At 43.5% G+C, this 27,003-nt stretch overlaps 2 protein-coding genes across 3 annotated transcripts in view; one reads left to right on the top strand and one right to left on the bottom strand.

Annotated features, from left to right (window-relative positions):
* Positions 1-348: 348 nt before the first annotated feature.
* cep41 (centrosomal protein 41) lies at positions 349-8,814 on the bottom strand. Its single transcript, XM_083561253.1, has 11 exons — positions 8,322-8,814; positions 7,281-7,344; positions 6,466-6,513; positions 5,483-5,544; positions 5,280-5,346; positions 4,732-4,873; positions 4,161-4,342; positions 3,889-3,956; positions 3,282-3,396; positions 2,973-3,188; positions 349-1,828 (listed from the first exon to the last, which is right to left on the bottom strand). The coding sequence occupies exons 1-11, from the start codon at positions 8,352-8,354 to the stop codon at positions 1,713-1,715; spliced, it is 1,113 nt and encodes a 370-aa protein (XP_083417379.1). The 5' UTR covers positions 8,355-8,814; the 3' UTR covers positions 349-1,712.
* Positions 8,815-9,017: 203 nt separating this feature from the next.
* The window catches only part of poc1b (POC1 centriolar protein B), a 36,329-nt gene continuing 18,343 nt past the window's right edge, over positions 9,018-27,003 (top strand). Inside the window, exons 1-10 of one of the 2 annotated variants that reach the window (XM_083561217.1) lie at positions 9,018-9,268; positions 10,211-10,295; positions 10,428-10,599; positions 10,680-10,859; positions 11,678-11,785; positions 11,902-12,017; positions 12,330-12,463; positions 12,598-12,666; positions 13,215-13,367; positions 13,779-13,856. In XM_083561217.1, the coding sequence (XP_083417343.1) occupies positions 9,215-9,268; positions 10,211-10,295; positions 10,428-10,599; positions 10,680-10,859; positions 11,678-11,785; positions 11,902-12,017; positions 12,330-12,463; positions 12,598-12,666; positions 13,215-13,367; positions 13,779-13,856 (1,149 nt within the window). In that variant the 5' untranslated portion in view covers positions 9,018-9,214. Of the gene's footprint in view, positions 9,269-9,418; positions 9,588-10,210; positions 10,296-10,427; positions 10,600-10,679; positions 10,860-11,677; positions 11,786-11,901; positions 12,018-12,329; positions 12,464-12,597; positions 12,667-13,214; positions 13,368-13,778; positions 13,857-27,003 lie in introns of those variants that run through there. The other variant, XM_083561218.1, reaches the window with a different exon arrangement.

Genomic DNA, 27,003 nt, shown 5'->3' with positions numbered 1-27,003 from the left:
TCTGGGAATGATTCAAGCTGTCCAAGAAAGAATGTAACCAGGCCAAACTCTTAATTTTCACCACCATTTCCATCTCCTGGTAGATCTCCATAAGGTGATTAGCGGGTGTCCTTATGAAGTGCCCAGTCAGAGCTCCTAATACTATTATAGAGTAATAAATTTACCCTTATTTCTGTACAGCTATTGATTTAACAGCTGTTAGGATGGGGATCATAAAGTAAACTGAGAACTTTAATCCAAACGACTGAGCTCCTGCTTCACTACAAGAACCCAGTACTGTGACACCAACACCACAGACCCGACCCGTTCGCCGATCTTTTGAATCTTTATACATCCCTAAAAAATTCATTTACTGTGCAAAATTCATTCTTTATTCGACATTAAATATACAAAAACAAAAATCACATCAGGTAGTTTGCGTTTGTAACATCAGCGAAAACGTGAAAATGATGAGTGTCAGTGCAACTGAGATCCACCGTGGAAGAAACACACAAACACACTTCCACACACAAACACACACTTCCACACCAAGGCTTCGTAGTGCACATTCACTTTCACAGATACAGTAAATTCCTTCATTTCGTTCTTCACAAGCTGCACAGGAACGGACACCTACTGTAATACTAAATGACAACTGGCCGACGAAGTCGTCTAAAGAACTTTGTGACGTTCCGCACCATGTAAGGATGTTCTGTTTTACATCGGACGCTCCGTTTAAGTCATTCTTCCCTTTAAATTCATGAGTTGAGGTACAAATTAGTAAAGATCTCACTGAATAATGAAAATAAGCTGATAACGATTACTCATATACCATATGGACAGAGTATTGGGACACTTGACTTTTCCAGCCGTATGGGGTCTTTTCAAAGATGTCTCTGGATGCTGTAGCATGAAATCTTCCCTTCACTTGAACTAGGACACCCAAAACCTGTTCCAGCGTGACAATTGAGCACAAAGCCAGCTCCATGATCTGCATTATATGGGTTGGAGTGGAAGATCTGCTGACTCCAAACCTACTGAACACTTTCAGGATGGCACCCCAGGCCTCACCTACCTTGTAGCTCGCAAAAATCTCGCAAAAAGTTATTATGACCTCAAATGGCGACTAAAAGTGGAAGATGTTCAAAAAGAAGCACTCGTGTGTCCACAAACTTTTGTCCAACGTGTTCATAGTGTCCATACAGGACTTAAATTTATCCAGTTCATCCTAAATGTTTTATTAAAGTGTAACAGCTGTTTATTATCAACATATCAATGGGGGGAGTGGCAGCTCAGAGGTTCATGCTCTGGGTTACTGATCGGAAGTTTGGGTTTCAAACCGGGGCATCGCCAAGCTGTCACTCCTTGGCCCTTGGAAAAGGCCCTTAACCCGTTGTGCTCCAGGGGTCTGTATCATGGCTGACCATGCGCTCTGACCCCAGCTTCTGAGCCAGTTGGGATATGCGACGAAAAGAAATTCACTGTGCTGTAACGTATGTGACAAATGAAGGCTCTTCTTCTACGTTCACAAACTGAGTGGAAACACTGCAGTGTCTCTTTAAAACTATTAAGGGGAAGATCTGTTTAAATCAAACGCACCAGAACCGAGATATTTACACTATTTACACTTAACTAAACGGTTACACTATAACCGTTTAGTTAAGGCCAGCGGTGTGCAGATGTGGTCATCACGAGGTCTCCTGATGTAAAGTGGTGATGATGAAGGTCAGAGGTTATTTCCAGGGTCGAGTGCTCTGTGACCGTGCAGAATCGGAGCCGAGCCGACTGCTCCGAGCGCTGGATATTTTAGAGCTAGCGCTGCTGGTGGACATCCTCGTGCTCAAACGACCTGGAAAGAGACAAAGAGACAGAATACACAATAGAGAGAGAGAAAGAGAGACACATCAAGGAGCTGATCGACTTGAAGGGAAAACACCTTTCTTCAGAGGTCACGACTAGAGTTTGACTGATTCATTGTTTTTTCCTGATTAATCCGCACTGATAGTTTTTCCGGGTTGCGTCTTTTCCTGGATCGGCTGAAACGGTCCGCTGTTGTTATACGAGGTGGTATCAAAAAGATTTGAGACTAGTTTTGTAACACGCCAACAGATGGCAGCACGAGGCTACATGCACAGTCACAGGGAACACCGACCTTCATAAGTCTGTGTGCCATAAGGGGAGTGTCTTCCTGAGGGAAGACATTCAGCGAAAGTGACAGAGCTAGAACAGAGCTAGTCTCGAAATGTTTTGATACCACCTTGTACAGTACGAGAGCGGCCTCTAGAGGCAAATCGCTGACGGCACGTGCCGTTTGAGGGCATGCTTTACGAGGAGCCGACTCACTGGGCCCCGTGCACATCAGCTCTGTTTTTCCATTATAATTTTAAGCTTCTTAACTTTGAATATTAAAATAGAACAAGAACTAGAAATGGACCATGTAATATTTGCATCGATTGCGGTTCTTTAACAGGATTAGTTACGTTTCTACAGTTTCAAAAGTAGAAATATTTGTGTCTTTTTTTTATTTATTTATTTTTTTAATATTTTTTCTTTTTTTTATTTAGCACATTTTCATGACTTTGCGACTAAAGACTATCGGAAATTCTGTAACGGGAAAACTGTCCTTTTTGAACTCTTAGAAAAATCCCTGTGTATTAATTTGCCATGGGTTGAAGATCGTATGAAGACCATCTAAAGTGAATGTAGCTTAAACTTTTCAAAATTGATAACGATTTTTGATAACAATTTTTCAATGGATGTCTCCGGGAACTGTGGCCGATTTGAACTTTGTGGAAAAGGCGCATTTCTAAAAATTCCTGAAATTCGTGAAGGCTGCGATTCTGTGGCCAGTTAATGTCCTTTTCCAGGCCTAGAATCCACGTGTCTGAGAGTGAAGAAAAAGCGAGGAAACCCTGTAAATTTAGATAACAGTAGTGATGTTGTCACCAGGTGGTTCTGGATATTAAGGTTTGGATGAGAACTGGATCACTCACTGCTGCTCGCGCTGGGTACGAGCGCCTCGTCCAGGAACAGCTGGATGTTGTTGAGGTCATCGGAGGTGAAACGCCACTTGTTTTCCGCTGGCTTCTGCGGCTGACGGGGCGTTGAGCGCTTCCGAGCCGAGGACCCGTTCGGAGACGAAAGACAGGTTTGGGGAAAAGAACCGGTGGTCAATCCTTCTGGAAACTTCTGGGCGATCACCTTCAAGCCTTGGAGAGGAGAAGAAAATAAAAGGAAAGGTTTATTATGATGGAGGGTTTGGATTTTCTCTGACGCGTTACAAGGACGGGTCGAGATCTTGCCTCCGGAGAGCATGAAGAGATTCTCGAAGCCTCTCTCGCACATGATGGTGGCCGCCTGGCCGGCTATCCGCTCGTCCTCATCATACAGGATGATGATCTTCCCCTGAGCGTTTCTCTGTTCAACCAGGTCAAGGACTTGGGATTGGGATTATGTAAGATTGGTCTGGGTTTTTTTTTTTTATGTTTATCTCATTCCACATTTAGATCTCATTTCCATGTTATAAAAAGCTCCACTCTTCTGGGAAGATGTTCCACTTGATTTTGTGGAGATTTGTGCTCTTCTGGGATCGCCTAATTGACTCTGGATGAGCAGAAATCTCCACAAAATTAAGTGGAACATCTTCCCAGAAGAGTGGAGCTTCTTATTACATAGTCAACTTTCTTTCGGCTTCTCCCATTAGGGGTCGCCACAGCGGACAATCCGCATGTTTGATTTGGCACATGGTTGTGAGAACTAAATGTGGAAAGAGATGTTTAAAAAACACATCAAATCCTCTCGAATCCTCCGCAAACTTTTGTAGCGTAGGTACGCTGTGTTCTGTAAAATACATTAAAACTACACTTTGACCCCATGATTTTTCAAGACCCCACAGAGGGAGAAGGATACATAATCGAGAACTTCCTTGGTGTAAGGATTCATCGTCCTCGAGAGAGTCGCAATGGGATAACTGTGTGCTGGAGAGAGAGAGAGAGAGAGAGAGAGAGAGAGAGAGAGAGAGAGAGAGAGAGAGAAAGAGAGAGACAGGGCAGGTTTGCAAATCTGAATATAAAACAAGGAAAGACAAATAAACAGGAGGAGCAAAAAGAACTAAATAGAAGAGAGAAAGAAAACAAGAGTAGAAAGACAAGAAAAATGTTAAATGTTCCTCCTGGTCGTACCACTGATGATGTGGCACTGGTCGTACAGGTCTCTGTCCCGGACGTCCAGCAGCAGGTAGGGACACTCTGGGTATGGACGCACTGCAGCACACGGAGCAGGAGCAGGAGCACTCGGGCAGGTGAAGTTCTCACTCCTCCACTCGTCCCTGTCCATATCCATCTCTCCTACACCACTGATCACACTGACAACACAAAAGGGGGGCAGGGGTGAGAGGGGGGGTGGGGGTTGTATCTAATGGATATCTGATTACACTGTGGTCAGGTGTAACGCAACCCAGGGTCCAGAGAACTGGGCTCTATCTGACCTGGGCTCTTTGTGCATGTGTAATGGGGGGAGTGAGGGGGGGGGGGGGGGGTCTGATCAGGAATCTATCATTACAACAACAACAAAAAGAAAGAAAGAACAAAATAGTGGGAGGAAGAAAAAGTAGGAAATGCAAGAAAATACATCATTAAAAGACAAAGAAAGAAAGAAATTCACAGTGGATAATTATGGTGTTCGTCACGTTGTGTGTGTGTGTGTGTGTGTGTGTAGACCTCAGTAATGTTGTGTAGATAGAAAGGGTTTTACCTCTGAAGCGTGGATCTGGGCGAGAACGTCGCGTCCCCGGAATTGTCTGTGTCGGGAAGTTGGACAGGTCGAGGGCCGGAGTGGGAAGAACCGTCGGTCCGATCCGAAACGCTGTCTCCTCCTGCCGACTCTGAAGCAACATCTGTCGTAAAACAATATCGAGAAGATCCAAATCAGGAGTTGAGTCTTTTACTGTTCTCACAGCAAAACTATTGGGACACATGACTTTTCCAGCCATATGAGTTTCTTTACCAAAAAAGTTGGAGGCACAAAACTGTATAAACCCTATTGAATACCTGCACCCCAGGCCTCCTCACCTCACCTACATCAGCACCTGACTTCCTTTACACCCTTTGTGGCTTGAATGGGCACAAAATCTCCACAAAATCTAGTAGAACATATTCCCAGAAGACTGAAGATCAGCAAATGGAGACTAAATGTGGAATGTGATGTTCAAAAAGAAGCTCATACCAATTTTTATATTCAGGTGTCCACAAACATTTGGCTATCTGCTGTTACTATAGAAAAGAAGAAAAAAAAAAATGGACCTTCTAGTGTAGGTTCTTCATCCATCATGCTCTCGTTCAGGTCCGACACTGAGGCCACTTGGAGCAGCTGAGGGGGAAAAAATAGAAAAACTTTCAGTGAGTGAATTTACTGAGGAGGAATAACTTATCATGGAGAAAATAAACACACACACACACACACACACACACACACACACACACACACACACACACACGAAACTCACCAGCTGAGCAAACGTAGTCACTTTGAGCCTTTTAAAAAGCTCGTCTTTTTTGTATCTGTAATCTGAAACACAATCAAATTGTTAAATCGTCATAATCTCAATTTAATAAATAATAAATATGGTGTTTTTCGCTCCGTCTGCGTTGCGTTTGTTTTCTTTATATTTCTGGCTGCATGATGGCAAGAGTGAGGGTGAGGATCTGATCAGATTCACCACATTACAATAAACAACTAAAGATGAACTAAAGAAAAAAAGACAGAATTGAGAAAGAAATGCAGGAAAAAAGTCAAAATAAAAATAAAAAGAAAGACATTAAAAAAAAAGAAAGAAAGAAAGAAAGAAAGAAAGAAAGAAAGAAAGAAAGAAAGAAAGAAAGAAAGAAAGGAAAATGCAGAGAAAAAAGACAAACCAGTGAGGAAGGAAGGAAGGGACGGCAGGGAAAAAAGAAACTAAAGAGGCAAATAAACAAATAAACACATAAGTGACATAAAAAATGCAGCAAAGACAAAGAAAGACAAATTAAGAAAAGAAAGAATGAAAGACAATAAAGAAGGAGGGAGGAGGAAAGGATGAGAGAAAGGAAGGCAGGGAGGGAGGACAGAACAAACTAAAGAGACAGATAAATAAATAAATAAATAAATAAATAAATAAATAAGTGATGGAGGGAAAGAAGGAAGGCAAGAAAGAAAGTAAGAAAAAAGAAAGAAAGAAAGAAAGAAAGAAAGAAAGAAAGAAAGAAAGAAAGAAAGAAAGAAAGAAAGAAAGAAAGAATGATGGTGTGTGTGTGGTGTTTGTGGTGTGTGTGTGGTGTGTGTATTGTTGGTGAGTGATGGTGTGTGTGTGTGGTGATGGTGTGTGTGTGGTGTGTGATGGTGTGTGTGTGTGTGGTGATGGTGTGTGTGTGTGTGTGTGTGTGTGTGTGTGTGTGTGTGTGTGTGTGTGTGTGTGTGTCCTGTACAGAAAGTGCAGTGTGTCACACTCACTTCTCTTCAGGTCCTCCAGTCTCTCCATGTACTTTGTCAGGCTCGACCCTGTAAAACACACACCCTAGTTTGCACATAATACCACACTGACACCAACACTAACCCCAACACTGACCACAGTCCCAAACTCAACACCAACACTAGCCCCAACACTGACCACAGTCCCAACACTAACCCCAAAACTGACCCCAGTCCCAAACTCAACACCAACACCAACACTGACTCCAGTCCCAAACTCAACACCAACACTAACCCCAACACTGACTCCAGTCCCAAACTCAACACTAACCCCAACACTGACTCCAGTCCCAAACTCAACACCAACACTAACCCCAACACTGACCACAGTCCCAACACCAACACATGACCCCAGTCTTAACTCCAACACTAACCCCAACACTGACCCCAGCCCCAACCCCAACACTGACCCCAACACTGACACCAGTCCCAACCTTAATACTAACAATAACACGGACCCCAGTCCCAACCTTAACACTAACCCCAACACTGAACCCAGTCCCAACCTCAACACTAACCCAAACATTGACCCAAGCCCCAAACTCAACACTAACCCCAACACTGACCCTGGCCCCAACTTAACACTAACACTAACCCCAACACTTTCCCCAGTCCCAACCCCAACACTGACCCCAACACTGACCCCAGTTCCAACCTCAACACTACCATTAACCCCAACACTGACCCCAGCCCCAAACTCAACACTAATACTAACCCCATAACTGACCCCAGTCCCAACACTAACACTAACCCCCAACACTTACCCCTACCCTAACAAAAAAACAATCCAAACTCACCTGTATCAAGTTTTGACCTGACATGCTGATATTTGGGGTTCTGGGGGATTCGTTTCTTCAAGTACTGCAACAAAATACAATCATTTAATCAATCAGAAAGCAGTGAATGATGTTTATGACTCAACGCGAACATCTGTTTGATCTACACGATCAGGCGTAACATTATGACCACCTGCATAATATTGGGTTAGTCCCCTTTTACTGCTAAAACAGTCGTGACCCATCGATCATCAACAGCATGAAGTTTGAGCTACAGGAGCTCGTCTGTTAGATCGGACCACACCGACCAGCCTTCACTCCTCACGTGCATCAATTATTCTCATCCCCCACGACCCTGTCACCGGTTCACCACTGTTCCTTCCTTGGAGCACTTTTGATAAATTCTGACCAGACCAGGAACATCTCACAAGAGCTGCAGTTTTGAAGACGCTCACACCCAGACGCCTAGATGTCACAATTTATCAAACTCACTCAAATCCTTACGCTCGGCCTTTTTTTCTGCTTTTAACATCAACTTTGAGGACAAAATGTACACCTGCTGCCTAATAAATAAATCCACCCACTAACAGGTTCCATGATGAAGAGATCATCGGTGTTATAATGTTATAATGTCATGATGTTATAATGTCATGCCTGATGCTCTCTCACGTGACTGAGCAGCAACTTTTTTAATACAGTGCACCATGTAGTGAACAGGGCAGTGTGATTTTGGGGCAGTAGTGAATTTGGGGCAGTAGTGAATTTGGGACATGGCCAGATTCTGACAGCTATACGGGCTGTGTCCTAATTTTTCTGCAACAGTGCATTATTGGTGTATGGTTTTGGGATATTTCTGCTGCATGCATGTGCGTTTATATTTCACACTTTCAGAGAGAAACCTGAATATTCATGAAGATAAATTGCAGGCTGAAGTCAACAAAACACCGTTAACCTGCAGCTTAGCAATCAGCTAACGCTCATTAAACCTCGTTTCTTTCACGCAATCCGAATTAAATAGTAATAATATAATATAATACACTATAACATATTAATCATTCCAACCTTTGGGTCGCCAATATTTCTCTTCGACGACATCTTTAAAGCAGAAAGAGAGAGAGAGAGCGAGAGAGAGCGAGACTGCGCCCTCGCTTAGCCTGCGATTAAACTCATACAGCAGTCGCCCCTCCCTTCCCGTGGTTTTGCCTGAGCAACACTCTTGCTCATTGGTCCGCGCTCACAGTGGTGACCAATCAAAGACGCCGACGTTGGGACGCGCGCAGGATTGACTTCTAACCGCCTGCAAATGTTTTCAAGCAACAGTTGCTAAGCAACCACGGCGTGCACCGCTACGAGAGCGTGCAACAAGATCTCCACCCCCTGAAGCTGGCGGCAATCCTGTGTTGCCAGATCCTCATCTTAAAATACCCGTAAATTATTGTTTGTGGTTCGCAAGAAAATAATATTTAAAGTTAAGTCGATATAAAACAAATAGGATCTGATCTTAGATACGATAATATACGCATTCTCAAATTCTATAATAATACATCCTGAGCATACATGTATCTTGTTGTGCACGAGTTTATACAATATTTACGAAACGGTGTATTTATTAAGATGTCGATTTATATTATAATACATTTTTACAAGCCGTACTTGAACTATTAAATAAAATATACTTTTTATTTTTGATTTAAAAAAATGTATCATGCTGTTCAAGATTCGATTTGGGTACTTTTTTGGTTTTGGGGAATTTGTGATCCTTATTTGGCAACCCTGCATTATCCCTCATATGAAGTGCTCTTGCTCGTTTGCGGTGTATTTATCTGAACTTTGAATGAACTATTAGGCATTTTTAAACACGAGCTATATCGGAATAAAGACGAATAAATAAACACCACTGCAGTAAAGTAATTTAGATCGCTTCTGGGCTTACCATAAATCTAGTTTGATTGAGCATGCCTGATGAGACTGGACAGAACGGAAACCTGAGCATGAGCTCTCTTGACCGCGTGAGTAATCGATATTATTATTTATACAACATTAAGGTGATTTATTTGTATTAGTAAACGATAAAATGAATAAAAAGTAAATTGCTGTTATTAATTTTTTTTATTTACAAAAAAAAAATCCGAATCGATTTTTCTGTGTATGATTACTTGTGGCTGTTTTGGGATCAAAACGGCGGCTTGTTTGACGGATGTGGCGGAAGTGAAGTTTTCAAATAAAACAAATGGCTTTCTTTTTGTTTTTAAACGTTTCAGACACATGATAGAAGTTTTAATTTATTCGTTTTTAGATAGATAGATTGGACAAATGGCGTCTGTTATGGTAAGTAAGCACAATATCCGTTTCTATCTGTTTATTTTGAATATATATATTATTGCTAACGGTTATCCAATAACATTGGTGTAAACTCGGATTGCTGCTGGAACATGGGATCTTTTACAAAAACATGGCTTGAGTACGTTAATGTATAACAACAGGCAATACAACTAAATGCTCTGCTGCACAAACTAAAACAGCGATGTGTCGTTTGGGACTGAGTCGACTCTTTGAGCGAACGTTGGGAGTCGACTCACTTTCACGAGTCATTTTATTTAGGCGTTGATGGTACTCTTGTGGTTTTCTGTTACCATGGAAACGTCAGCACAGTCTATATATGTTGAGAAAGCCTTTTCTTTTCAAACACGAGTTGGTTTGAATGTGTCCAAATAAGAGTCGACTCCTATTGATTCCCTGAATGGAATAATTCTACTCACTTATTTCTAATTCTTACACCGCTTCTATTTTAAGTTGTTATTTTCCATAGATATCATTAGGGTTTATGTGCAAATGAATAGGAAGTATGATTTCGTTACTCGTTAGTAGAAAGGAGGCTCGGGTATAAAAATGCGACCCGGCCTGCTCTGGATGTTTTCTTTAGTCCAGCTCACGGATATCTTGTCTTTCAGGAGGATCCGACCCTGGCGAGGAATTTTAAAGGCCACAAAGATGCAGTGACATGTTCAGATTTCAGTCCCACCAACAAGCAGCTGGGTATGTAGAGAGTATGATTATATCTCCTGTGTGTTGTCTTCAATCTATCGTCTTTCCTGACCACAAACATACTACTATTAAATATCTTTTTGTGAGTTAAACTGTGCAATAAGCTTTTTTTCTGTTATCCAGCTACTGGCTCGGCCGACAAGACCCTCATGATATGGAATCTCAGCCCCAAATCCAGAGCGTTCCGGTTCGTCGGACATCAGGACGTCGTAACCAGTGTGCACTTCTCACCGTCTGGGGAACTGGTGGCGTCTGGATCAAGGGACAGGACTGTGCGATTATGGACGCCCAATATGTAAGTGACGCACCGGATTCCTGTCTGCTCTCGCTCACTAATCCAGGCATACCCCAGACCTGATCTGTGTCCCGTTTCAGAAAAGGAGAGTCCACGCTGTTTAAGGCTCACACGGCCACCGTACGCAGCGTCTGCTTCTCCGCAGACGGGCAGAGACTGCTCACGGCTTCAGACGACAAGTCCGTGAAAGTGTGGAGTGTCCATCGGCAAAAATTCGTCTTCTCTCTCAACCAACACACCAACTGGGTGCGCTGTGCCAGGTACGCTGTGTCCCCGGGTTCACCTACAGCACCGCAGGTACAGGTGTTGTGACCGCTCTAATTTCCAGACGACATCCTGCTAAGCCCCGCCTCCTCCCTCTTATTTTATTTAAATATTATATATTTTTTTCTTCACTGTTGGCAGATTGATTGTTTTTCTCTAACAGCACAGCACTGAGTGGTTCTCTCCTTACCGAAGGGAAGGGATAGAAAATGAATGAATAGAGAAGGAGGGGATTGGAAAAGCTGCCCCTCTTGGGCCCCTGAGCAAGGCCCTTAACCCTGTGTGCTCCAGTGGTGCTGTATCATGACTGACCCCAAATTCTGAACAAACTGTGATATGCGGGGAAAAAAAAGGATTTCAATGTGCTGTAATATATCTGATGAAAAGGCTTTTCTATTCTAGAAAAAGAAGGGATAGAATTGAAATGGAATGGATGGAAAAAGGAAGGGATGAAAAATGAAGGGATAGGGGGGAAAAAAGGAATGGGGTAGAAAAAGATAAAGGGAAAGGGTCATACCAAAAGTATTGGGACACCCGACTTTTCCAGCAATATGTGCTTCTTCCCCAAATCTGGAGTGGAAGATCTCCTGCTGTAGAGCTCCAACCCTATCGAACATTATAAATGTGAACACTGACTGCACTCCAGACCTCCTGACCTTCTCACCTCCATCAATACCTGACATTACTAAAAGCCTTGTAGCTGAATGAGCACCAAATCTCCACCACATCTAGTGGAACATCTTCTCAGAAGAGTGGAGCTTATTATAAGAGCAAATGTAGACTGTGTGTGTGTGTGTGTGTGTGTGTTGGACAGGTTTTCTCCAGACGGCCGGTTGGTGGCATCATGCGGAGACGACAGGACGGTGCGTCTCTGGGACACGTCCACTCGTCTGTGCATCAACACTTTCACCGACTATGGCGGGTGAGTTTCCGCCCCTCCGCCTTTTTTTTTTTTTTCTTTCTTTTCTTATCTTTTTTCTTTCCTTCATTCATTCATTGAGCCCCAGCATGTTTTTATGGTCTGTTTTTATCTTGTAGACCAGCAACGTTTGTGGATTTCAACAGCAGCGGCACGTGTATCGCGTCCTCCGGAGCAGACAACACTCTGAAGATCTGGGACATCCGGACCAACAAACTTCTTCAGCACTACCAAGGTATGATGTTCACTGTAGCTTTTGAAGGTAGAACATCAACAGACTTTGAGCTCTGAAACAGTTCCCATGTCCCGAATCATCTAGTGTTCCACCACTTTGTTTCCCAACTTGCCTTCTGATTGTTCGAGACCTAAAACAAGTGCATGATGGACATTTCTGGAAAAATGCTCTGCTGTGATGCAAAGAAATCTCTCTGATCCTTCTGAGGAAAATCCAGAACAGTTGCTGCTTCTTCACTGTAATGATCTACTCGTGGCCTCTAGGTGACCTTAAACTTGTGGTGTTCATGTATTTAATTTGCTTGTGTCTCAGTCCACAGTGCAGCAATCAACAGCTTCTCCTTCCACCCGTCTGGGAATTACTTAATCAGCGGCTCCAGTGACGGCACCGTGAAGATCGTGGACCTGCTGGAGGGACGACTTATCTACACGCTCCACGGCCACAAGGTAGGAAACAACACACAGATGGAGATGGATGTGTCTCTTTTTTGTCTATGCACTTACTTTTTCTTCTTCCTTACTTCCTATCTATCTCTTTATCTCTCTATTCTCTCTCTATTCTCTCTCTCTCTCTGTTTCAGGGTCCGGTACTGGCCGTGGCGTTCTCGCGGGAAGGAGATCACTTCGCATCTGGTGGAAGTGATGCTCAGGTATGGCGTGATGATGATTGTGTGATGGAGGAAGGGATGATGATGGAGTGATATTTAAGTCATGATAAAGCTGTAATTATGGAGTGGTGGTGATGCAGAGGTAGTGATGGTATGATGATGGGAGGGATGGTGGAGGAGTGGTGGAGAGTGATGATGTGGGAGTGATGGAGGGGTAGTGATGGTATAATGATGGCAGGATGGTGGAGAAGTGATGGAGTGATGTGGTAGTGATGATGGAAGGATGGTGGAGGAGTGATGATGGTGGAGGAGTGATGGTATGATGATGGAAGGATGGTGGTGAAGTGATGATGGGGTAGTGATGATGGAAGGATGGTGGAGGAGTGATGGAGTGATGATGTGGTAGTGATGGTGTGATGATGGAAGGGTGGTGGAGGAGTGATGATGTGGTAGTGATAGAGGGGTAGTGATGGAAGGATGGTGGAGGAGTGATGGAGTGATGATGTGGTAGTGATGGAGTGATGATGGAAGGATGGTGGGTGGTGATGGTATCGTAGTATGACGGTGTGTCTGATCCTGATAATTTTTAGGTCCTTATGTGGAAGACCAACTTCGATGCTCTGGACTACAGGGAGATGTTGAGCAGACACAGGAAGCGAGTAACTTCAGATCCTCCTCCTCACCTGACTGACATCCATCCCCGCTCTCCACATCTCCACCTCCCCCACAGCACCAGCGTAGAGGTGAAACCCTGCGTCTGTCTGTCTGTCTGTCTGTCTGTCTCTCTCCATTTGTCTTTCTCTCTTTTTCTTACTTTATCTCTGAATTTTTTTCTTTCTCTCTCTTCCTGTGTGCCTCTGCCTTTTTTCTATTTCTTGTCTCTGATTTGACCCTGATTATTATTATTGTTTTTATTACTATAATTTTCTTTCTGATCTTCAGTCCCACACTACTGCAGTCTCAGCATCTGTAACATTGAATCTGAGCTGTAAAATAACTTTTATTTGTATTAAATAAAAGAAGAAAACAGGCAGGTCACAGACAGAGCTGGATTTAATGAGCTCATATGAACACGTTTATTATTTTTTAATTTAGAATCTGATTGTGGACAAAACGGGAGATCTCACTGTTTGTTCCTCCTGCGTGTTCCTCAGATTAACCCCGCGGTCACTGACGTCCACTCGGTTTCTCCTCATGTGGTGGATGTAGGAGAGGATCTTTTCTCCTCCGTGGTGAGTTTACATCTCTCCTGCTGACTCCCTCACACTCCTTCTCAGCAGCGCGCTCCTCCGCATCACCACCAGGGGGCGATGCAGGCTTTATAACGCGTCCTGTGTTGCCCCTGCTGTGCTCAGTGCTGCCATCCGGTGGTCATTCGGGGTCCTGATCCTTATTCCTACAGCAGTGCACTCGGAGCCCTTTTTATTGTAGCTAGACAGATAGATGCAAAGCCGGATGAACATCAGCATAGATGGACTGACCGATAGATGAAGAGACAGATGGACAGACGAATAGAATTTGACAATTCAAGATTTCTGAGTAGGATGAGAAAATAGAAAAATGGAGGTGGTGGTGGGGGGGGGGATAAATGATAAATGTTTCTCTCTTCAGTCTCTCTTTCTTTAGCGCTCTCTCTCTCTCTCTCTCTCTCTCTCTCTCTCATTCTCTTTCTCTCTGAGTCTTTTTCTCTTATTCCCTTTTCTCTCTGAGTCTTATTCAGTCTCTGTCTATTTCTGTTTTTTTTCCTTCCTCTTTCTCATTTTCGTGTGTGTGTGTGACACTCTTTGGCCTCCTTCCTGTGTCCCCTCTTGGTGCATTTGCAGTATTAATAGGTCACAGTGCTTATGAATGAGTGACACACACACACACACACACACAAACACACACACACACACACACACACACACACACACACACACATGCGCTTACTTTCTCATTGACAAAAATGGAGATCTACCATGTGATCTGATTGAATAAACTCCCAGAGCAAGATGGAGAACATCTTCAGTGTGGTCCATATAGATAAAACAGGCTTTTTCTTGTATTCATGCATGATGTTGCCAAAAGTTTGTGCACCCCTGACCATCACACCCATAAAAGAACACCGCGTTTCACAATGCTGCGATTCTAAACTCCCATTCTTCCAGGAACGTGTTCCAGCAGGTTTTGGGGGTGTGGCTGTGGGGATTAGGGTTCGCTCAGCTACACGGAAACTGGTGAGTTGATGCTGGAGGATCTGAAGACGCTTCAACTCCAGTTTATCTCGAAGGCACTGAGGTCGTTGAGGAGGTCAGGGTTTTGTGCAGAACACCTACGATACCACCTCGAATCTCTGTTCTGGTATACGAGATTGCGTCAAAAATGAGACACGGTGTCTATTTCCTTAACACCGGGTTAAAGCCGATCCTCCTGAGAAGTGCGTGTTTGAGATCGAGGGGTATCACGTCGCCCGTGGTTGCGTGAGCGAGAGACAGTAGAGGAAGCGAGCGATCAGGCTCTTCCTGTGGCGTAAAGCGGCGAGGGATCGGGTGGCCGCGAGGCATAGGTGCCAGCTCTGAGCTCCAGTGACGAGACAGGACATGATGGACGGACGGAAGCTACTAAAGATAGAGATGAACTCCGGGGGGGGGGGCGCAGAGAGAGATAACCTTACAGGGTGAGGAGAGACATGAGCCCCAGACACGAACAGGAAGTTATCGATTCACGAAGGAAGCGCCAGAGAAACCGAATACAGAACGTTTCCATGCGGTGGTGCACAGGTTCAGAATCGAGACTTATAAAAACAGTGTCTTGGATTTCGTTACAGGGTTTACGACACTTCTGAAACACGTGCAAATTGCAGAGTGTTAAGGATGAAACACAAGTCTGTTTGTTCCTTATAAGTTTAGCTCTCATGAGAGAGCCATGAGAGGAACCAGACTCAAAAGTGACCCTCATCCTCATCACCGAATATCCATTCATTACAGTTCCATCAGTGTTGAGGTGCTGTTCAATGATAGGTGCTGAAATACAGAACTGTTCATGCAAACTGTGGTTCTGAGCCCAGACTGTTGATGTTAATTCCAGTGCAAATCCATCCTCAAAGTTTTTGAGTCGCTGAGAATCTTTGTTGATCTTCAGGCTGTTGAGGGTGGAACCATCCCCAGCTGCACAAAATGGTTTCCAATTGATTCGGACTATAACTGGTCATCCGATCTTATCAGAAACAGCCAGTCCTCCACATGGTAGTTGTTGTAGTGATTAAAAGGTCATGGGTTTAAGCTCCAGTCCTATCAAGTAAGGGCTCCTTAAGCCTCTGTGGTCCAGGGGTGTTGTTTTATGGTTGAGCCTAATTATTCACAAATTTCCCATCCATCTTTAGAGCACGTTTAGTGTGCAATTAATGCCAAAAGTTTGTGGACACCAAGTGCTAGTGTGGTCTCAATGTGCTATTATAATAAGCTCCACTCTTTTGGGAAGATGTTCCATTAGATTTTGTGGAGGTTTTGTGCTCTTGCAAGATATAAAAATGTTTAGTAAAGTCAGGAATTGATGTAGGTTAGGAGGCCTGGAGTCCAGTCAGCGTTCACATTCATTATGTGCGATAGAGTTGGAGCTCTATAGCAGGAGATTTTCCACTCCAAACCATGTAAAGCAGATCTTCTTGGATCTGGCTTTGTGTGTTGTTCTGCTGTAACTGATTTGGGTCCCCCAGTTCAAGCGAAGGTAAGATTTCCTGCTACCGCATGTGTCCAATAAAAGTGTGTGCCTGCAATTTAGTGCTAATGGTATGTCGATGTCCATATAGATTTCTACTGTCATGTATGAGCGATCCAAAATCTAGTCTCCTCACACCCAAAGCCTAAAGAGGTTTCTATCCTAAAAAAGAAGAAAATGTAAGGTTTCAGTTAATACCGGAGTTTCCTTCCAAACAGGACGGAAACGTTCCCGTCGTCTCCTCACAGAAACAACAATAACTGCAAAGTCCTTGTCTATGTCGTTGCTATGAAAACAATACCGTATTTCGACTGAAAGCATCAATTATAACCCACAAACGCTGTTATCCAGATTTGTTAAAGTCTGCGAGTCTGACTACAGTTTTACGGAATCTATTAAGTCACTATACTGACGATAAACGGAGGGAGCCAAAACTTTTGCTTTGCACAGCACTATACCAGACATTTGGGGTGGAAACTCTGAAGCACGGAGCAGTTCAGCAGTCAGAGAAACACTAATAATGGCTCGGCGGGTTGTTTTTGTTTATGCTGTGCGTTGTACAGCATGTGTGTGTTCCTGTGTGATTTCTAGGAAGCCGTAGGTGTTTTAGTGTGGAGAATGTGTTGGTTATGTAACGCTAGTTCACAGCTCTGCTTCCGCCGTGTTATTGCAGCCTGGATGGTGCTGAGTGCTTTTGTGTTCTGGCCGTGGGTGGAAACTGGACCAGTGATCTCATGACCTGTGCTGCAGTTTCTCTCTCTCTCTCTCTCTCTCTCTCTCTCTCTCTCTCTCTCTCTCTCTCTCTCTCTTTTTCTTTTGTGCGGTTTCCTGTAAATGCAGAGTGAATAAAATAGCCATTATTCATCCATATCCAGTCTATATTCATCCCTAAACAGCCTATATTAATCCCTAACCAGTCTATATCCACCCCTAACCAGTCTATATCCCCCCCTAACCAGTCTACGACCCACATGTTCTCTGCATCTTTTAACTGGACGTAACTGAATGTCCCAGTCTGCACAACTGTAACGTCCATAATTAATACGCCGCACTCACATCTTTGTGTCATGTCACGAAGCACCATTAGACCCCTAATTAATCCAGAACCTTCACGGAGCGTTCCCGTCTCTGAGCTCCTCCACAGAGTTAATCGAGCATTTAAATGTCGTTCTCCCCCCCCCCCCCCCCACCACCACCAAAAAAACCCATGTAATTCTAGTTCTCCGAATGCTGAGCACCGAGTATGGATGGTTACACACCTCCTACACACACTGTGGGAACATTTCAGCCTCTGGTGTCAGCACTGAAGGCGAGTCTGCTTTCAGACAGCAGTGCCACAAAATGCAATTTTATTTATTTATTTTTACCCATGAGGAGACCTGCTGCAACTCCATGCCACCATTCTGTAACACCAAAACCATCTTAAATGAACACGCTGGTTCATTAGAAGCCCCAGACCATGTAATTATGGGATTTTAGTCGCTCAACGTGACCAAAGAACTAGCTAGCTAATGTCAATATCATCATTAACTGCAGGATTGAGAAATAAAACGCAACATGTAAAATCCAGAGCTACGTGAAGGTGAAGCAGCGAGCATGAACACGGTGTCACGCGGTGTCACGCTGTGTCACGCGCAGTCACGCGCCATTGATCATTTTTAATACAGCATAAGGCGGAGAAACATTTTCGCTCAGCATGTGTTTAGTTTTTTTCACAATAACACAAAGCAGTCAGCTATATACTCGTGCTCTACTCGACAAAAATAGACCAGAGACTCAATGCGAGTTCTGAACCTTGGTGTGTTTGTGTAACTAATGTGTCATGGCTTGCTTTGGTTCTTTTTAAAGGTTATAGAATCTCAGTAGAAAAGTGTTTTTTTGTTTGTTTGTTTGTTTATTTATTTATTTATTTATTTATTTATTTATTTATTTTTATGAGAGAGCAAGAGAGAGTCTTCTCTATACACACAATGGCTGAAAATACACTGACAGTCCATTGAGTCTAAAAATAGAATCGTGGTCATTCTGCAGGTAACAGGGCCAACTCCGAGGCGAATAATGAGCTCTCGGTTCGACCTCCGGCTTTCCTGCCTCCACACTCTTCTGCTTTCTCCTTGTGCAAAATAAAAGAGAGAATTCTAGTCAGCCGTACCGCTGCAGTGATAAAGACGATAAAGACATGGCCGAGCAACGTTTCGTTTCATCTTCAACATGACTTTTATTCAAAAGAAACAATAAAAAGGACTATAAATAGCCCAGGAACGATGCAAAGCCGCACCTGAGACAATGCGAGACGACGCTCATTGATGCCAAGGCTATGGTTAGGCGTCGGCGGGCCGACCTACCGAGTGACATCCTGAATATTCAGAAGAAGAGATAATTGAGTTGAGCGAAGAAAAGATGCGATTGTGTGGTGGAGAACAAAAGGAGCAAGAGTGGATTTGTGACGGTTATAAAAGATCAAGGTGACAAAAGAGAGAACATTTAACATCTTAGCAGGTTGAAATGGTTGATTGTGGGGGGAAAAGACATACAGTAGAGCCTTCAGAACTTCTAGAAAGTCTTCATAATCGCTTTTGAAGCTTTTTATATTAATGCACTTTTGAGTTCCGAGCTCAATTCTGATTGGTCTGAAGGTGTTGGTTCGTCTTTTTGTCATGACTTTGTATCCCTTTTTGATTCGCAGGTTTATGTTAAAAACGTATGTCTTGGATTTGTTTGAAGAAGTAAAAGTGTTATCAGAGGCCCCTGTACACAAAGCCAGCTCCATGAAGATCTTTACAAGGGTTGGGGTAGAAAATCACCCGTTATAGAGCTCTATTAAAACTGCACCCCAGGCCTCCTCACCTCACCTCCATCAGCACCTGAACACCCTTGTGACTAAAAGAGCACAAATCTGTACAAAATCTAGTGGAACATCTCAGAAAAATGGGGGAAATCGGGGGCCAAATATGGAATGGGATGTTCAAAAAGAAACACGTGAATCATATGTCCATATAGTGTATCTTCAGTTAAGAATTTAGAGAAGGTTGTGACCATGCTGTTTTTCCAGACTTGGAAGACTGATATTTCGCTTTTTACTTTTTGGAACACAATTATTTGTTGTTTTTTTTTTACAATTTAACAAAAAAAAAATCTAATATAATTTTTTCTGCCATCCAAATGCTATTGGGCAGGGGCGGGGGTACAAACTTTTGCACTGAACTGTTTATGTCTAGCATTAACACAAAATAAAGTTGGTCGTAACAAACATAGTAAAGATAATTAAAGCTTGAAGCGGCTCATGCGTCTGTGTGTGTATTTGTGTGTACGTGCCCTCTGGCACAGGTAATGTGTCACTTCAGAATGCCAGCCTCTGTGAATAACACAGGGTCAGCCCTATGACCTTGCCGCTGAGACGGAACGTACCACTTTGTGATTTAGTGCTTCCCCCCCCCCTCCCCACACAAACCACCACTCTTTAATCCTCTCACTTGTGGGATCTAATTTTAGTTTAGCATGAATGAACGTTTTTCTTGATCTCTTCCCACGCAGCACTCGAAATGCTCACAAACTGATGATGTTTTCCCGAACACATCATAATTTACATTTTTGTCTTTTACGGAGAGACGAAGCCATGAAAGGTTTTGAGGAATGCGGTCAGTATGTAGGACTCATTTCCGACTAAAAGAGTGTTTTTGTTTTTGCCCTCTAGTGAGGAAAGTATGGAGGATTTACAAGGAAAAGGGTAATTAAACAAAGTTTATGTGGCAGGGTTTTGGCTAGGTGGTGAGAGAGTAAATATGGGGGGCTCGGGCATAGGGGTAAGAGGGTGTATGTAGGAGGCACAGGCTTGAGGGTGAGAGGGTGTATGTGGTGGGGCTCGGGCTAGGTGGGGGTTAGAGGGTGAATACGGTGGCTCAGGCTATGTGGGGGTTATTGTGGTGGGCTTGGGCTAATCTGGTGAGAGGGTGAATGTGGAGGGCTCAGGCTAGGATGGTAAGAGGGTGTATGTGGGGGGGATTTGGGCTCCGGAGATGGCTAAGAAACCCAATCCTGACTGGGGTCAGGAGGTAAACGGCATCCTTTGCCCACCTGTTAGGAAGTCATTCATTTCTATTCCTATCTTGTTTCCCACCAACCCCCTGCCCTCCTCTCTCTTTCTACTCCAAACTCCACTATTTATTTTCCATGAGATTCACATTTCTGGTTCTCCAGACTGATCCGTTTTCAGTGCTGTGTCGCGGATCTCTAACTACTGGGCTTTTTCGGAATTTCTGTCATTTCCCATTCTTGGTACGTTTTGTGACTTCACCTTCTAAATCCCAGTAGCATGTCCAGCTCATAGAGAATCATTTCAGGAATGCCCATGACCCTTTGAACCTCCATACCTCCCACGTCCCTCAGCAACACTTCCCCTCCCCTACAACAAACACATGCCGCGCCCCATCCCATTCCTGTCCCCCACCTACCGTCATATGCGACATCCATGTGGCGCCTCCGTGCCGAGTAGTCTAGGCCCCACAGGCTTAACCCTGGCATTCTTCCCCACCATTGGGACGTGTATTAACCTTACCTTGTCCCCCCTCCTTGAAGATAAGGTTAAGATTTTAAGTCTAAGGTCATGCGGAAGAGGTGAGCTCCAGGGGGAAATGAAGCTCCGTTAAAGAGCACTTAACTGCCGGGTTTGACATTCCTCACACTCTTGTCTGCCTCACCTTGCTATGCCTCTTTCACCTGGCCATCCAGCCTTGACTGAGTGAAAAGAATGCTCACACCACCACTGGAAGGTCACGGCATTGCATCAAGTTAATATTTAACCTTGCAGTCATGCTCTTTTAAGTGAATGAAAAGCTCAAGTCGTCCCCCTACAGGCACAAGTCGTCCTTCTACAGGCCCCCTACAGGCCCAAGTCGTCCCCCTACAGGCACAAGGCGTTGCCGCTTCCAGCTGATGGGAATAGTGCCGAGGTTTGCTGGGAACCACAGGCCTTGAGTGGCGTTTGGTATTACCATCAACATTCCTATTATCTGACTGTCAAACAATTAGTGTTTAGCCCGGTCGCACACTCCAAGTTCCGTTCCCACAGCTACTTTACGTTCGATTCTGCATTATCTTGAGTTCAAAAGCAGATTATCTTGTATTTGTGAGTCGTCAGAGTTTAGCTTGAGTTAAATCCTATACACACTGACCCTCTTGTTTCCTTCTGCTGGTGAATTCACCATTGTTCAGTGCTTTCACAAGCCCGTCCTGTGAATTGAGCCCGTTTCATTGTTGTCTAGGTTCAAAGTTAAGCTCGGATTTTTAAAGAATGTGGGTGGATGAGATTAAGCCCATGTGCATCTGAATTAGTAGTAAGAGTAGTAGTAGTATATCCAAGGTTTAACCTCAAAGAAAGCTCTTTCACTCTGTTCCTTGATTTCAAATTTTTTAACGGAGGTTCTTCATTGCCGTAGGCTAGAGGTAGGTGATATCTCAGTAGATAAGGTGTTGGATTGGATGGTCATGGGGAAGACCGTGCATTTAAATCTCAGCACTACCAAGCTGCCACTGCTGGGCCCTTCAGCAAGGCCCTTAACCCTCACCTGCTTAGTTGTATAAATGAGAAAACTGTAAGTGCCCTTGGAAAAGGGTGCTTGAGAAATGCCGTAAATGTAAAATATGTAAAAGAAATTGGATATTTTCTTTAAACAAAAACCCCTTTTTTTTTTTTTTTTTTTTTTTTAATCATCATAGTTCCATTGTGGAGTTAGTTCTTGGTTTCACTTGTTTTAGGGGTAGTTCCTGGTTTCACTTATAGGGAAGGAGTAGCTAAGTGGATAAGATGTAGGACTTTAGATCAGAAGGTTGTGAGTTCAAATCCCACCACCGCCACTTTTGCACCCTTAATCATAAATCGCCTGGGATTCGGACGTCTGCCAAATGTTGTAAATGTAAATTCTAGCTGTAAGCAGCAGTTACTTCACCCAGGGTTCCTACACATTTTGGAAAAGTATGAAAATGTATGGAATTAAATTTGACAGATTTCCAGGTCTGGTTTCGTATGGGGACAAAAAATCTTCGTTTCTATACTATTGCCCTATTCGGTTTTCAAAACTATTTGAACAAATTCGAAAAACTGTTTTTGTTTAAAAATGCTCCACGTCCACACCTTTTCTTTCTTTCTTTCTTTCTTTCTTTCTTTCTTTCTTTCTTTCTTTCTTTCTTTCTTTCTTTCTTTCTTTCTTTCTTTCTTTCTTTCTTTCTTTCTTTCTTTCTTTCTTTCTTTCTTTCTTTCTTTCTTCGTTTCCCAAAATTTGCTCATCCACCCAAAAACCTCTGAAAACGTCCCAGTGTCATTTTCACTTGCTGTTTATTTACTTTTCTGGCTCTTTGAAACCTCGCAGTAATGACAAAAAATGCGTCATCGTCTTCGAAACCCTCGGTTTTCACAGTACACACTGCGACGTGAAAACGGCATCTCTGTGTGGACGGAAGACCAAAACGGAGAAAAAACAAGCCTTTTCTAATGAAAACGTTTGTGTGAACGTGGCCAAAAGATGTATTTGTTAATGGACTTTAGTTCTGTTTTGTAGATTTTTGGTGAACTGCACATGAACAATCCTTCTGTTGCTGTGGAATTGAAAAATGTAATACATAAATAAAAAACAGCAGTTTTAATAAAACGCTGTGCATCGAACGTGGTTTGTTTCCCTTTTGACTGTTCCAAAGCACTGACACTGGAGACTCCTTTAAACATGTGTAAAAGATTTTTCCTTGTTGAGCGTTTACACTGCATTTGCTCCATAAGTATAATTATTCCATGTCTTTTTAAACTAAGAGATTCAGTGTGGCGCTCAGAGTCTTGTGACTACATGGGAAGGGTGTCAGTAGCGAGTGTACAGTACGTGCTGTTTGTCCTCTAGCGAGCGAGAGATTCTAAACCTCTGTCCTGTTAGGACGGAAGCCTGTCCGTGATTAGCACAGAGCCGAGAGAAACCTCTGGAGCCTGTGAACTGAACTCTGGTCAGTCGTCCTCGATCAGGACTCCGAGACCTCGCTGTCTCTCGGCCAGGAAGCAGAAAGCGTCTCATTAACACACCCGTGCTACCGGCGAAGCATTGAACCCAACCGCAGACGGATGGCTTTCAGGCTTGCTTTCTATCACGGCGGTGAAGATTTCTCCAGCGTGTGGAATCAGGTGTACGTGCCAGTGAGGGTTCACGAGGTCGAAATCTCACCTTCAGCCAATTAACTTCAGAACAGCACTTTGGATCATATAATAAACCACGTTCACAGTTCCTAAAGTTCTCCTGGAGTCTGTTTAAACACAGATGTTTATTTGGAATCTGAGCTAAATGTTAATTCGAGTTCCATTTCTTCCTAAACATCCCTATTGTTATGTCCCTGCCCCTGTTGTGCCCTCAAGTGTTCCATCTCTCCATTGCCATTCAAGAGTTATTTTGTAATGCAATTTTGACTTTTGATGGCCATTTTCCCTACCTGAAGACAACCAGAGCCCCATCTACCGTAATTTCCAGACTATTAAACGCACCCAAATATAAGCCGCACCCACTGAATTTGACAAAGATTTTTATTTTGAACATAAATAAGCCGCACCTGTCTATAAGGTGTCTACGTTGAAACTAATGAACTTTACACAGGCTTTAATGAAAGACAGTGTCTGTAACACGGCTTGGATCTAAACAGTAGCCTACCAAGAAAGTCACTGTTCACCTTCTTCCTCCTTCCTTTCACAACAATTTCTATAAAAAAAAAAGTTTATCTTTTGTCATCGTCGTGTGTTTAAAAATCACCACCGGTGAATCTTTTCTCCCGATGCCGTGCAGCTCAGAACACAGGTGAAGTGTGTTTTCATGCCCAGTTGTGTTCAGCGTGACGAATGATTCGCATTTCCTGTAGACAGTCCGAGTGAGCGGCAGGTCAAACGTCAGAGGAACATCATCCATATTTATGATGTGGTGCGGCCCGATTCAGTGGGAGCGCATCTGATTTAATATAAAGAGTTTCATTGGTTCATCTGAACCCGTTCTGCAATTTTATTGGTCTGATGTTATGGGGCTCAGTTTTCTGGCTTGAAGTTTGTGAAACCGGGAAAAACCCAGAAAAAGTTTCAAGCGTGGGAAAAAAGTAGCGGCTTATAGTCCGGAAAGTGCTCAAACGGATCAGCTTCCAAATATCCTACGTTTGTATACTTTCATCAAGCAAATCATCTCGTAGAAGATTAAAACTCATCGGCGTCATATAGCTGCACTGAACTCTGGTACTTTGAATCCAGCTTTTGCGTTAACGCCTCCAACACATTTACACTGGCGTTCTTTCATAAAACCTCCCTGGAAAACAAGTGAGAGGATGCGCTTTTTTTTTTTTTTTTTTTTTATTGTACATGAATGTGACCACACTTGGAATACCTAGCATACCTAGCTAGTTCCCGGTCATATCAAAGCCACGAACAACCACTAACTGCTCGTGAAAATGGCAAAAACGAAAGCATTAACACAACAAAAGACTGATATTACTGATGACTACTCACTAAGCAGTTTCCATTCCACAGGCCTTCACCCCATCACTCTTTCTGCTCTTTCATTCTGCTCTTTCCAGCCTTTTCAGGCTTCTCAGGCTGTTGTTCTGGCTTCTGCCTTTTGTCTTGTGTTCAAGGATATGGAGTTGTTTAGTGACTCGAGGTTAGAAGGTAGCAGAGGCGTGATGTTTCTGAACAGTTAGAGGAAATGTCCTAATTGGACGTAGCATGAGTAACACATTCTTTATTACACATGCAAATGAACTCGGACAACCGCACAACGCGACAACGTACTCCGCTAAAAATTCAGCTATCACATGTTCGTGATGCAGCATCCATGGAGCACAGAGGGTTAAGGGCCTTGCTCAAGGGTTTAAGAGTAGCAGCTTGGTGCTACTGAGGCTTGAATCCCTGACATTCCAATCAGTAAGCCCGAGCCTTACCTGCCGAATTTTTTATAAACCAGTAAGACCGGTAATATTTTATCCACCCTTGAGCAACCTCTAATCCCGACCTCGTTCCCAAACACCATAACGTTGAAAAGACATACCGCCGTCAGATTTGATCAGTTCAGCAGCAGTGGGCTGTATTGTATCTCGAAAACTACTGGCTGTCCAAGTGACATCAACATTGCATCGCTGGAACAAGTCCAGTCATGGCTTTTGAGACCGGAGACTTCCTATAGACACCCTGACACAGTGGCCATGTTCACTCTGATACATTTTTGCATATTTTTCTCCTGTTTTGGTTTCCATCCACAGAGACAGCGTTTTTTTTTTTTTTTTTTTTTTTCCCAGTCAACAAAAACTCTTTGAAAATGCTCTCAAATGAATACATCAGAAAAATGTTAAATCGCAGTGTGGAAAAAAAAATGCAGCTTTACGGAAAAGAGGATGCATTTTTAGTCGTTGCCGCAGCGTTTCAAATAGGTGGAAAAGTAAATAAACGTCAGGCGGCAATGACGTGGGTCGGCGCGTCTTCCGATTTCGCTCATGCGCAGTACAGAGGTATAAGTGTCTGTAAACTTTTGGGAAACAGTTGAGAACGAAAGCGTGGACACGGAGCGTTTTGTAAAGAAACCGTCGCCAAATTTTCAATAGAATCCGGATTAGCGTAGATGCAACTCAACGTCAAGGAGGTTTATGGCACCCAAATCATTCCCACGTGCAAACAGGCCTCACGTGGGCGAGCGGGACGGCGCAGTAACGAAACAGAATCTCATTATTGATCTCGCTCCTGCTTTTGTTCTGTTTTTAGGAGCTCTTTTGTCTTTCATCTTTAATAGGTACTTTGTACTTCAAAGCTCCGCCACTGAAAGCAAACGTTGACTTGCTTTTTTAGCCGTACTCCTCCGTCTCTCTCTCTCTCTCTCTCTCTCTCTCTCTCTCTCTCTCTCTCTCTCTCTCTCTCACCATGTTATTTATAGACCGTCTCATGTGAGGGTGATCATTCAGGAAACACACTCACCCAACTCTCCAGTAACGTCTAATTTTTCCTTTTTTTTTTTTTTTTTTTTTTTTTTTACACAGATTAGCCAGAATCAGAGTGCGCACTGTTTCCAGGGACCACACTGACTCTCTGTTTCTATTTTAAAACTCAATCGCTTCTTTTCATCTTCCAAGACGGACGATTTCTCGTTCCTCAGAATTGCAGGCGTGTAAAAACGGATCTCACAACGAATTAACACGTTAATGAAGCAGAAGAGCGAGGGTTTCCCCTTTTGTGAGCGATAATGTGGGGTCAGGTGGCAGTTGTTTGTCGGGATGTGAAGGTTTAAGTGCAGGGGAAGCTCGCTTTCTGCTCAATTGCCGTTTCAAATGTGTAACCGAGGGCTAAATCGTGGCGCTGCACATACAGAAGGGCACAAGGAATCTGTGTAATGTGGCGGACGTTTGTCGAGATAGCATCTGCACCAGCACTGTTCAATTAGATGCCTGCAGATCCAGAAGGCAGATCAGGTTTTGATGTTAATTATTGGCGAAATTGAGCAAAAGTATCGGAAACGGCTGACTTCTCGTTGTTCTTCCCCCAAAACAGCACAAAGTCGTACTTGTCTTTGCATGAAATTTACCCTTCACTTGAACTAGGAGACCCAAAACCCGTTCCAAACTCCATGGAGATCTGTTTTACTTGTTCATCTTGAAAAATCTTGATTTTTTTTTATCAGTATAAAAAAAAAAAAT

Source organism: Silurus aristotelis (assembly GCF_946808225.1).
Source record: "Silurus aristotelis genome assembly, chromosome: 14".
NCBI lineage: Eukaryota > Metazoa > Chordata > Actinopteri > Siluriformes > Siluridae > Silurus > Silurus aristotelis.
The sequence above is the reverse complement of the archived record's forward strand: the minus strand, read 5'-3'. Positions and strand labels throughout refer to the sequence as shown.